The following is a 13569-nucleotide window of genomic DNA, read 5'->3' as shown; positions in this document are numbered from 1 at the left end:
GAAGAGAGCATTAAGATACCACAAAAGTGTCTGCCTTCCACCTGGGACAATGCAGGGAAAACTTGGATGTGTTAAAATTTGAAAACCCAAGTAGTGGAAGTACTGACATTTGAGGGAAAGTTGTCAGTGTTGGTGTCCAGGGTAGAAGATGCAATGCAGTTATATAAGAGTCAAGAACTATACACTCGACTTAGCTGCTGCTATCAGAAATTACCACTGCCCAGAGTGAAAGGTGCTGAACGCTATTACAGAAACAAAAGATAGGAAGCTAATTGGAAGGAACACGTTTCTTTGTTCTCTAACCTTGCAGGCTCTCATAAAGCCTCCCTATTGAGAAACCTGAGCCAGTGGACAAAGTGTAAGGTGCAGAGTTAGCCTCAACATTATAGAGCAGTGTGAAGCTGCAGGGCCTTGGTGGTGACAGATAGTAACTTAGTAACTGGCACAGCCTTCCTGTTTCCCAATCCTAGAGAGCCTATACAGTAGTCCTGGCCCGCCTGAGATTGCAGTCCTGCTGGCCCAGCTTCCTAAGTGATGGGAAATCAGGTATGAGCTATGATGGTTGCCTGACTTTTTGCTGTTTGAGATACCTTGTGATTCTCAGGCTGTATCAACTGTGTAGCTGATGCTGGCTTTGAACTCTTGATATTCTTGCTTCCACCTCAAGTGATAGGGCTGCAGGTAGAACACTATTACTACCATCCTGGTAGACAAGTTTTAAGGAGCCTCTCTGTTAATCCATACGTTCTTTTATTGTCTATATTTAAGCTAAAATTATACCATGCAATTTATTGCTTGATAACTATTCTTTGTATGGAGGGGAATGTTATCTCTTACATTGTTCTTTCTTTGTATATTTTTAATGGTTCTAGAGCTTGAGCCTAGGGCCTCATACACCCCAGGAAAGATGTCTACTACTTAGATATAGCCCTAGTTTTGTCTTACTTTTTATTTTGAGATGTTTGTCTGTCTGTTGTTGTTTTGTGTTGAGGACTGAGCCATCATGTACCTATGCCACACTCTTCTGGTGACAGAGATCCCTAGCCCACTTAAAGGTTTTTTCATTGTCTGTAAAGTTACACTGTATAAATCTGCCACATTAATAGAACTTTTTTGTGTAATATTTTCTGTCTTTATAAACCTAATATACTACAAAAATTACCAAGTTTTTAAATGGTTTTGCCTTTTCCTTTGTTTGTTTGGATTTTTCATTCCAAAATGTTATTAAACACCTAACTTTAGGAAACCGCCCATGGGATTAAAAACAAGTGTGTTTTCATGTGACACACTTTTGATTTTAATTGCCTGTTGTGACCCCTTCTTTCCCACAGTGTTCACGTGCACACTAGAGATATTAATTATTTTCCACTATCACTTTGCCAGAAACCTTTCATTCATTGCAACTGGTTTTCTGCCCATGTAATATTCATAGGTCTGTTTCTAAGAGAGGACAGTGACTAACAGGCCATGAAAACTTCTTTATACTCTGACATTAAGAAATTTCTGTTGAAAAATCAGAATGGCTACTTTCTTGCAGGCAAGACAAACTCCTCACAAAGACACTTGACAGTGACTGCACGTAAAACATATGGCATAGGGATGGAACTAATTTATGCTCTTAAAAACAAATATTCTTCAGACCAAACCATTAACATAAAACAGTTTTTAGTTATAGTTTAAGGTATCCAGCATCATTGGTTGGGGACTGAAGACGTGAGTAAGGTGATGAGCCAGCTAGATGGACCAGTAGGTAAAGTCTGTTGTTGCCATGACACGAGTGGCTAAAAACCTGTATCAGAAAGATTAAGAGTACCAGATAAAACAGGTTCTTCGTGTAAAAATGAATGAGGAACATACGTTTCTTGGGGATCCCTGCCAGCCAGTTTTAAGCAACAGTTTTTAAATGTTTTTCCTGGTTTAACAATGTTTTAAGTGGCACTTTGGTGTCCAGGAAAGTATTTCCAGGGATAAGTTTCATCCTGGTTCCTTCCAGCTTCTGGTTTTGTCTGTGACTGAAGCAAATGTGTGACCATTTCCAGGTTCCCTGGAGTAATAATATTTTAAAGTGACCATCTCAGAACTAAAAAGCTTCCTGCTTTGTGGTTGTACTCTTTTGACAAACTCTAAAAAATGGCTTGTAGGTTCTTCTGACATCTTAAAAATAGTTGAACTTGTGCCCTGAGTGCAGAAAAGGATTGGTATGATTTGAGCAGATGGAAGGAATGGTTCTTTCTTACAGCCTTCTAGTCTTTATCATGGTACTTGGAAGATTGGGTTTGTGATATAGCTCCATTGATAGAGTTCTTGCCTAGCATGCACAAGGCCATAAGTTCAATTCCTCAGTATTACATAAAGCAGATTGATGACCTACACCTGTACTCAGGAAGCAGAGGATCAGAATTGTAGGTCATCCTCCACTACTGAGCAAATTCAAGGTGACCAGGAAATATCTCCAGGGATAAGCTTCATCTTGGTTCCTTCCAGCTTTTGCTTTTGTCTGTGATTGAAGCAGTTGTGTGACAATGTCCAGGATCCCTGGATTAGGAATACTTTATTTCTAAGTGACCCTGGGCTAAGTGAGAGGAAGGAAGGAGAGAGGGAAAGAAGAAATGAATGAATAAATGCACCAAATACTAAATTGAAACTTAGGAAGTTCTACATGTTAATATAGCAGGAGTGCTTTTAGGAAGTCGACCAAGTGCCCCACTTATGACCTCTAGTATTTGGCAGGGAAAATAACTGGCCACTTTGTGAATTGTAGTTCTAAAAATGGCTCCCCTTTTCCCAAAATAAAAAAGGTGCCATGGTGTCTGTTATCTCTGTAGCTGTGTAGCAGCTGGAAGAGCCATGAAGAAAAACTAAGTCCACCAAGCCTTTTGAATAGCAGATCAAATAAAGGAGTCACTGCATTGGGTTGCCTGTGCTTTTTCTGTATTGTTTCTTCTGAAGGATGTTTCCGCTGCCTCAAGTTAAGAGAGCAAACTCAACATGGCATGAATTCTGCACTGCCATTCCCATTAGTCAGACTTAAATTGTTACCAGCCACAGGCTTGACTGACTTCTTCATGAATAATAGAGTAAAATGCTGCTTCATGAATTTTACCTTAAAACTTACATAAGCTGCAGTAGTAGCCTTGAGCCTGTGTGTTTACAGTGTGGGTTCACCCAGAGAGCAGTTTACTTACCACAACGGGATGACCAGTAATTGAGCAAGTCGGGCTAAGAAGAAGAATTATATGAAGCCCTTGCTATCTATTTTTAATCTAGTATTTACTGAACTGAGCTGCTAAAGATACTAAAACTATGAAAGTACTGTTTGGCAGCCATCATAATAACAATTGACTTAGGTAAAAATTATCATTGCATGCCAAAAATCAGTGTCTGATGAAGAGTAGGAACTTGGCCTGGGAAACCCCTCATGCCTCCTAATATGGTGCCTTCCAAAGGCAAGTCTTTGTCAGAAGTGTATATTCTGACTCTAATGAGAAAGCACCAGAGAAAAATACATTGAGGGACAATCAACAAAGTGGCTAACCTATATTCTTCAAAAGCAGCACAAAGACATAAGTAACTGTTCTAGTCTAAAGGAGCCTGAACAGACTCGAATACAAAGTTTGATCCAACATTTTCTTTCCCTTTTACCTTATTGCCATTTTTATCTTGTACTGGATGTAGAGGTACTATATTGAAACAGGGAAAGGAGTTCTCAGTTACTAGTCTGACTGTAACTTATACTTGGTTTCTTCTACTTGACTTTTAAGTGGTGGTATAGATTTTGCCTTTTATCTCCGGTGCAGCAATCTCTAATATCAGTCCCTGGGCTAATTTAGCTATATATACTTCAAGCTATTGGAAACTCAGGCTAGAGACATAGCTTAGTGAAGAGCTTCTGTCGGTGTGCACAGGACGCTGGGTTTAATCTCCAGGACTGAAAAACTAAAATAGCTTTTGCATGATGCACACCAGTTATCCCAGCACTTAAGGGACTGAGGCAGGGGGATCACTGCCAGGCTGGCCCTACATCATGAGTCACTGTTTAGAAAAAAGAAACTAAAAAGAGATAGTGCTTGCTTTACCAAATTTTCAGACATCAGAATCAAGACCAATGCTCTTGTTTACAAATATGGGTATGCATCCTAGAGTCTCATGATTAGTAGTGTCACTAAGATGAGGGCATTAGGTGTGAGACTTACACAGACAACAAGGATGCTACATTTTCAGAAAGGCAGAATTGGATGGTTGTTTGATTTTTATATAGATGGTAAGAAAGTTGAATGATTATAGTTAATTGGATGGATAATTAATCAGATAACTGTACCCAAAATTATGATTGGCTGTGAGTCCCATATATGGTTTCTGGTGCTGTATCTATTGCTGAGAGCAGCTCTTGGTACTGTCCTTTAAGATTTAATTAGTAACTTGGATAAAGGACCGGATGGTACATGGGTCTCAGTTTTAAATGACCTAAATCTAAGAGAGGTGATGAGAGCAAGAACTACAAGTGATCAAGATTCTAACCTAGCTGAACATGGCCAGACAGAGGCTGCAGCTCATGGACATCTGTTGCCAAATAGCCAGTTAATGACTTAAAGCATTTGGTTTAATCTGTATGGATTGAATAGTTAGGAATTTCACAGAACTGTTTCAAAAATGAGGAACTTGGCGATGCAGGTGGTTAGAAGACTGAGGTGAAAGGGAATGCTGAGCTGTCAAGGAGGCTGTAACCATGAGGACAAGTCATACAAAGAGAGCTTGGAAGCAGAGAGCATCACCATTGAGAACCCAGAGGATCCCCATGCTAACATTAAGACTTCAGAAGAAGGGAACAGAACTGTAGCAACTGCAGATGCGCATCTGTATGAGAGACCAGTTTATGTAAACTATTCAAATATCTCTTCAATGTTGAAAATGGTTCTGAAAATAAAATATGACAGGATTTTTGTTTGACCATGTTGTCCTATGCTGTTGCTTTCCCCAGTTTTTAAAACAGCTTTACTAATGATATTCCAACTTCAGGTGGGTTAAGTGATCCTTTAGAGTATTGGTGGATATGCAGTGAGTGAGGGAAGGAGGAGGGAGGAGAAAGGATTTATGAGCTTTTTGAGGTAGGGTCTCCCTCAAACTCACCATCCTCCTGCCTCAGCCTCATATTAAATGCCAGTATTACAAACCAAGTTTGGCTTCAGATAAGGTTTTCTTTAAGAATGTGACATGAGTTGGGTGGTTAGACATTCTCTTTGTATAGACTCTTGCCATCTTGTACACTGAAGCCTAAAGCATTACTATGTGAATGTGATATTGAGTGTTAAGATACAAAATATTTGTCATGATCTCTGAAACATTGGAGACTAAGGTTTAGAATTGATTTCTCTTTTTCCCTTCCTTCCCCCCCCCCCCCCCCAAATATTGCTTCTTTAGGTCAGTAACAGATCCAAGAGATGGAAAGAGAGTAGCACTCAAAAAGATGCCCAACGTCTTCCAGAATCTGGTCTCTTGCAAAAGAGTCTTCCGGGAATTGAAGATGTTGTGTTTTTTTAAACATGATAATGTAAGTGAAATTGGTGTTTGGGGGAAACTGTTTTCTAGACCTACTTCACTGACTCAGTTAAGAACAACAGTGAGTTTCAAGGGGTGTGGAATTCAGTTGTCGCTTATGCCGAGCTCTGAAAAGCAGCAGCATGTCTTTGCTGAAGAGGTCACAACAGATTCTAAGTCATGTTCCTTTTCTGGTTTGCTTTCTTCCTATAGATTCTCCTTATGCCGCTGAGGAGTCTTACATATTAAAACCAATAGTCAACAGCTTCACAGTATATTAATCACTTCAGAGTCTAGTATTGCAAAATTTGACTTGGAGGTTTGAAAATCAGTTACACTCCACAACTATGATGTACACATAATTAGACCCCAAACTAGAAAACATCACACACATTAACTTCCAAGCCAGCTTGGAATTGCAGGGTGTTCTCTATTTGTTGTTTTTGTTTTTTGAGATAGAGTTGCTCTATGTAGCCCTGGCTGTCATGGAATTCAGACTCCTAGAGACCCTCCTACTTCTGCCCCCAAGTGCTCCCCACACCTGGCTTGGGATATCTTTTTGATTCCAAGAATTTAAGCTACTAAATTTACACCCCTGCCCCCCAGAAAGGAACATATTTGCAGGGAAAATAGGTTAGAAAGAAATCATAACCAAGACTGAACAAATTAGACCCTTCCTGTGAATGAACCTTGAATAGATCTAAGTGGAGTATAGATTTATAAACTGACAAATTAATATTAAATGAAGCAAAGCAAATGTTGTTATTTAGTTGAATAATTCCAATATTCAGCACAAAAATAAAGCATAATTTTGTATGGGTAATTTAAGTTAAGGAAAGTTAAGTTAAGGCCCTTGGTTTTAAGTTTTGTTTTTACCCTTTAATATTTAGGTTAGGATGTAGGAAAAACTATTTTTAATATGAAGATAGGATAGTCCTAAAGGGTAAAGTAGAGCTAGTCTGATTATAGCTGTTTAGAAATTTGGAGACTGGGAGGAAAAGAGGCTTATTGTACTTTGAAAGACCTTATTTCGGCTAACCCTGAGTTACAGATTTTTGGGAAGTTTACTTTAAGTTTGTTAGCATTGAACTGTTTTGTTTTCATGTGAAAAGAACTACCTCGCTCTTCACATAGAACTTAACTATTTTAATTGCTGTAATTAAAACTATCAAAAAAGATTTCTTGTGAGTCTGTGTACTTGATTACACAGAAACCTTAATAACATCAGCCAAAATCTCATTCTCACTTGAAGAAAGAAAGTTTATTTGGTTGAACTTACTTGTGTGGCTCACTTGCCACTGCTTGGTTTGACAGGAGTTTATAGCTCATGGTAGAGTTCCAGCACTGGGGATACTTCCTTTTGACTCCCCAAACTGCTTAACACCGGTATGTATTTGAGTAAGTTTCAAAATACCATTCAAGTTGATGGTTTTAACTTTATAAATCAAGATTCCTAGATTTTGGAAATGTGAGTTAGAGTGATGTTTAATGCTCACTAAGTTTCTTATTTAATGCTTACTAAGTTCCCAGCTTACCCTAGGACCACCCCAGCACCAGAGTGCAGACCTGCTGTACAATATCCCCTTCCAATGATACAGCAACATTTATTTCAAAGGAGACTTCAGAAGTTCACTTACTGAAGATCTGACTTCAAACACACACAGTGGTATCACAAGCTGCTGTTTGTCTTTGCTCACAACCCATGTCTATAAAGTCATTAAGTTCTAGAGATGTCAAGTGCCAGTTCAAACAGCCAGTTCTGAAGGGGCTTGCAAGAGGCAGCTGAGAGCAGAACTAGGTGTGCCCTTCAGCTCCTGGTAGTTTCTAGTGACATGCCTTTAGTTTGGGGAGGGTTTACGTTTTTTTGTTTGCAAATTGGTCATGATAAAAGCAGAAATAATAGTCTTTGAATGTGGTGGAAATTGAAATTCTTCATAATACATACAAGTAGACACAAACACTTTTTGGAGCCCCTGAGCTCTATCAAGAAAAGTGCCTGTGATTGCTGTAGGAATATTTGAGGTGGGTATGGGCATGAAGATGGTGAGATAGCACTGACTTGTTTGTTTGAAACTAAATACATTTTAATAAAAAAACAAAATACAAAATAACTCTTCAGAAAACAGAAATATTTAATCCTTTAGCAGACATCAGAAATTGCTTTGTCCTTAGAGCATGGTTTATACTTTTGAGTGTGCAACCATGATTCATCCCCTGTTCACTACCGACACTGCAGTGGAAGCAGGTCACTGAGGAGAAAAAGAAAACAAACCATAATAAACAGTTATCTCTAAATCCAGCATTTCTTATGTCTATCTTGTGACTTATTCAGAATTATTCGTTACCATAATTCTGTTGCTGATGTAGGGATGGAACCCCGGGTAACTGGCTCAGGGCTGAGGCCCACCCTCTGCCCACCACAGTGCTTATCCCCAGGGTACCCGTGCTGACAGAAGTGCAGCCAGCCACCTTTGCCACCGTCTCTGCAGGAGCCCATGTCAGTAGCTACCTGTCGGCCCACAGAAGCACAGCACATGGTGCCCCTTTCTCCTGATACAGCGCTGGCTTATTTATATGTACTCCAGCTTCTCCATTGCTTCAGAACCAAAATAGGAGGCATATGTAGAGTGCCAGTCTTCTCAAGAGGCCACTGGTTATGTCCCTAGGCCACAATTGGTCCTGAAGGAAAATGTGCAGGTTACATGGAGGATCCAAAATTGGGTATAGGAGAACACACCTTTAATTTTAGTACTCTGGAGGCAAAGGCTGGTAAATCTCTGTTGAATTCAAGGCCCCCTTCGTCTAATATCTCTAGCCCAGCCATTGCTATGTAGTGAGGCCCAGTCTCAGACAAACAGACAAATTTAAAAGTCTATCATTTTTAAAAGGGGTAAAACCAACTGTTTAATGCATACTCTTGATGTATGTCAGGAAGTATGCTAGATGCTTATGTGCAGTAACCCATTTACTTCATTAAAATCTTGCAAAATAGAACTGTTAATTCCACTTTACAGAGAAACCAAAGATTTAGAGTTACCTAAGTTATTTCAGTGATCAGAGTGAAAAATTTTGTCTGGCTTTAGACTCCATTTTCCCTAATTCGGTAAACATTTATTGTATATATTCTGTGTGCCTAGGCTACATTAGCTTTGGAGCCTATCTCTACCTTCAGGTTATTCAGTGACTTTCTTAGTCTGATAAATAGTGTGATGAGGTGTTGTGGGGAGCCTGCCTGTGGTCATTTCCTTCAGTGCTTCAGTGCAGGACAGTCCATGTTGTCTACACAGTCAGTAATGCTGGACAACCAGACTATGAAGCATAGATCAGATTCATAGATCTCACTTCAGACTTAGAAATTGGACTCTTTAAAATTTATAGCTTTCCAGGTGAACAGAGGCAGCTACTTAACATTATTAAGGAAAAAGAAAAACATGTAGGCTTAACAAGCACACAATACTTCACCTTAAGACCTCTCTTACCTGATACACATAAATTGACTGAAGAGAGTCATAGACTCAACTGTAAAAAAGTGAGTTAACAGGAAATTATCTTTGATTTTGAGATAGGTGGTCATAACTAAAGCTCAATGTATTATCCTAATTCCCTTTATAAGACAGACATCTAGCCAAAGACTCATGCCAAGAATAGGCCTGACATCTTAACTTACAATAGCTGGAAATTGAAAATAAGTGCACGATGAAACATTCCTTTCATACAAAGGCATATTCTACAGCAGAATGAACAGCTAATCCGCTTAGCAACATGAGTAAATCTCACAGGCATATGTGAATAAAGGAAACTGGTCCAGCAAACAAGGCAGCTCCGCCTGCTGTGAAGACTCACAGCCTGACTTCAGCCCCTGGGACCCACATGAGGAGAGGATTGAGTCCCATAAGTTGACCTCTAACCCCATCCATTCCATTGACATACATTAACTCTTTCCAGATAAACACCAACTAAATGAAAGTGTATTTTTTGTTTTGTTTTGGGGGGTGGGCTGGGGAGTATATGTTTGCTTTGTTTTGTTTCCTAGAATTCTATCTAGACCAGGCTAAACTTGAACTCAGATCCAAGTCTGGGGTTAAAGGCGTGTACCACCCTGCCCAATTTGAAATTCTTAAGAATATACAGCTCTTTTTCAATTTGTGTAAGGTTTAAGAGTAGGCAGGTTGCATTATGATGACAGAAGTGAGGGTTGTTACTAAAAGGGAAGGCACTGTCTGAGATGTTCAAATGCTTCATTTCTTGATCTGGGTAACTTTTATATGCCTAAAATTCATCAAATTATGCTCTTAGAATTTGTGTACTTGGGCTGGAGAAATGGCTCAGTGGTTAAGAGCCTTGGCTGTTCTTCCAGAGATCCTAAGTTCAATTCCCAGCAACCACATGGTGGCTTACAACCATCTGTAATGGGATCCATTGCCCTCTTCTGGTGTGTCTGAAGACAGTGACAGTGTACTCATACATAAAATAAATAAATCTTTTTTTTTTAATTGTGTACTTTATGTTACAAAAACTGTAGCAATAATGTAGTTTTTGTACCTTAAGAGAATACCAGCCATTCCTAATCATTCTTTTTATATATGTGTGTGTGTGTGTGTGTGTGTGTGTGTGTGTGTGTGTTTTTACTTATTTATTTATTTTTAAGTTTGTGTGCATTGGTGTTTTGCCTGCATGTGTCTGTGAGGGCGTTGAGTCCTCTGGAACAGACAGTTGTGAGCTGCCGTGTGGATCCTAGGAATTGAACCTAGGTCCTCCAGGAGAGCTTCTAGTGCTCTTGGCAGAGTAGAAACTCTTGTTTGCTGAGTAAACAGCTAGGTTTCTGTCACCTCTACCACCCAGGAAGAGCTCAACACACTGGTCAAATGCTCTACCACAGAGCTAAGCACTAAATTTCTTGTCTTTATACTTAGACTTAAGATTATTCACCATAATTGTTTTACTGATAAAAAGACAACCAAAACTAAGCTACATGATCACATGTTAACACTTTGTCCTGACTCTTCTAACTGGGAGGTTAAAATCGTAAAAGACAGTTTTCACCAGGTCTTGGAGGAATTAAAGAATATGCACATCTGGCCATGACCATCGTTTTTTAAAAGTGTGGTGGTGTTTCTTTTGATTTGGGCTTTTTTTTTTTTTTTTTTTTTTTTGGTTTTGTTGGTTTTGTTGGTTTTGTTTTCTTGGACATTACATAGTTCTGGCTGGCCCAGGTGGAATAACTAACCAGGATGAACCTTGAACTTACAGTTTCTTCCTGAGTGTCACCACACCTGGTTCCTTCTTGCTTTTTGAGTTATTTTTGTTTGTGGGGTGGGGGGGTACTTGGATTCCATCCAAGGTATCTTTACAAGTGCCTTTCTGTTTAAATCAAAAGGCTAATTTTTATTTGATTTTTCCCAAATGATTGTGGGTCAAGAGAAACTCCCATCTGTTTAGATGGGAAAGCTGCACATGAAGCTCAGTGTTTGAACTCTAGTGTCCCATCTCGTTTGCCCATTCACATTGCTTTGAAGTCCTTGGTCCTTTCTGCTGGCCTGAGTACTGCTTTTGTCTGCACTCAGGTTAAACAAAACAACAGGGAGAGAGTTTGAACCAGTCAATAGCCAGATGGTGTAGGCCAGTGTCTGAGGTGCTTGTGGCTTTTTTAATGGGAGCCTCATCAAGTATGGAATAAGAAAGTATAATTCTTCTTAAAATAGGGCTGTCACTTCCTACTAGTTAACCTCTAATTAGCACAGATAGATTTGAAGTGTGAAATAGCTTATGCTCAATAGACACTGTCACTCTTCGAATCTGTTTGTCCCCAAGGCAGATGCATCTTTCTCAGGTACAGAGTTGAGAGCCTTAAAGATATCTAGTAACTTTCTGATTTCTAATCACCTTCCTCAAGCTCCAGACATTCATGTTGTGTGTGCATGTGCGTATGCGCACGCCACGACATAGTAGGAAAGTTACACAGATTTGCTAAAGTGGCTGATTTAAGATTTTAAGCATAAAAAACGAGGTAATTGTTTTCACATGATAAAAATTTTCTTTGAAGAAATTGGAAAATGTTTTCTGCTGATCAAAATTCTCACTATAAACATTTTAATTTAAAAGGAAATGTACACGATCCTAAACTATTTAAAGCCCTCTATATTTAGCTATCTTTAACTTTAGGGAAGGCTATTTCATTAAAGAGATTTATAATTGAAAACCACTTTCTGTTTTCTTTTGTTTAACAGGGTTTCTCTGTATAACCCTAGATGTCCTACAATTCACGTAGACCAGGCTGGTCTCAAACTCAGAGATCCAGCTACTTCTGCCTCCCAAATTTTGGGACTAGAGGTGTGTGCCACCAACCTGGCAACAAATCTTGATTTAAAATTTTAAAATGGCATTGGAGAGATGGCTCCGTTGCTCTTCTAGAGGACCCAGATTCAATTTTCAACAGCCACATGGCAGCTCACAACTGTCTATAACTCCATTTTCAAGCTGACCCCTCTCACGGACATGTGTGCAAGCAAAACACTAATATATAGGTCTCATAGTTAGAGAGAACGGCAAACGCCTTTAATACTAGCACCTTGGAGGCAAAGGTGGTGGATCTCTTTAAGTTTAAGGCCAGCCTAGGCCACATTGAGTTCTAAGCCAGGCAAGGCTACATAGAGAAAACCCTGTCTCAAAAGGAAGAAAAGAAAAGAAAAAGAAACAGTGTCTCACACCATAGTCCAAGCTGACCTAATAAGTCGATATTTGTAACTCAATTCCCACGCCACCACATGGCAGTCCTCTTGTCTTAGCCTCTCAAGTACTGGAAATACCTTGTGCCCCTTATATATACACAATGCATACCTTTTTAAACATTTAAAAAATAGACAGTAAAAATAAATTAATCAAACAAATATTTTAAATTGTTTTTACAAGAGTGGAACATATGCATAAGACCTTCGATTCCATCCCCATCTTGGTTATAAGTAAATAAGTAAATGGCTAAATGAGTAAAAATTGAACAATCACAATTTTACATCCAGCAATTTATTTTTTTTGCAATTTTTATTTGAAAGAAATACTAATATATAGCTGATGCTTCAAATGTAGAGGTTATAAGTGTTCCAAATGAGATGGCAATGAACTCAGTAACTAAGGCTGGTGATTGACCACATGGATGGATATTATTCTTTTGCCTGCATTCTTTAAAACCGGTGTGGTGACATATACCTTAATCCCAGCACTCAGGAAAACGGAGGCAGGCATTAGCCACCTAGGGCCTACAAACTGTGTGTGTGTGTGTGTGTGTGTGTGTGTTCTCGAGTGTGCCCAGTAGAAAGCTTGTACTGTGGCACACTTTCTTGCCCATCTCTTCTTTGTCCTTTGAGCCCAATAGCTCTCCTTAGCAAATTAGGTGTGATGCTGTGACCAGGACTTCTGGCACCCCTGAACAGCTGTGCGGGCTGCTTTGTAAGGTGCTGAAATGTCAGGTGCCGGGTGTCTGTTTCCCTACCTTAGTAACTTCTTGTACTCGGAATAAAATCCATCATACCTACATAACTTAAGGAGGTTGTGAGTGATGTTTTCTGCCTTCCTCTTGGACTTAGACCACTGTGCTTTCCTCTGACCTACCATGCTCCATAACTGAGCACTTCTGTTTCTACAAGCTGCCTCTGTACTGCCACACTGCCTGCTCAGCAACTGACCAACTCTTAACCAGCCTTCCTAGGAGGTGCTTTCCCTCCACCCTCCTTGGGTTTTTCCTGCATAGCAGTAGAGGGTATGATTCTGTGTTGTGCAAGTGCTTGTTCCGTAAATCATGAAAGCAGAGGACCGCTTTGTTCATATGTGTTACCCTGGCTATACCCTGGTGTCTGACAGGTGGGATGTGTGTAGTAAATGTTTGCTGAACAGAGGAGCAGAGGAATGGAAGGTGGAGATGCTGCTCTAAAAGCAACTGTGTCATTCCTTTCCCCCACTCTCCTGAGCAGCGCTTGGTTATATATGATAACCCATTTCAGCTTAGCTAGTCATAGGACGTTTATGAAGCCATCTCAAGAA

At 39.6% G+C, this 13569-nt stretch overlaps 1 protein-coding gene across 1 annotated transcript in view; it reads left to right on the top strand.

Annotated features, from left to right (window-relative positions):
* Positions 1-13569, top strand: part of NLK (nemo like kinase) — a 115660-nt gene that overhangs the window by 58313 nt on the left and 43778 nt on the right. The window contains exon 2 of the mRNA XM_080924266.1: positions 5419-5548. Coding sequence (XP_080780392.1) covers positions 5419-5548 — 130 coding nt within the window. The remainder of the gene's footprint in view (positions 1-5418; positions 5549-13569) is intronic.

The sequence above is a fragment of the Micromys minutus genome, assembly GCF_963924665.1.
Source record: "Micromys minutus genome assembly, chromosome: 10".
In the NCBI taxonomy this organism is placed as follows: domain Eukaryota; kingdom Metazoa; phylum Chordata; class Mammalia; order Rodentia; family Muridae; genus Micromys; species Micromys minutus.
The sequence above is the reverse complement of the archived record's forward strand: the minus strand, read 5'-3'. Positions and strand labels throughout refer to the sequence as shown.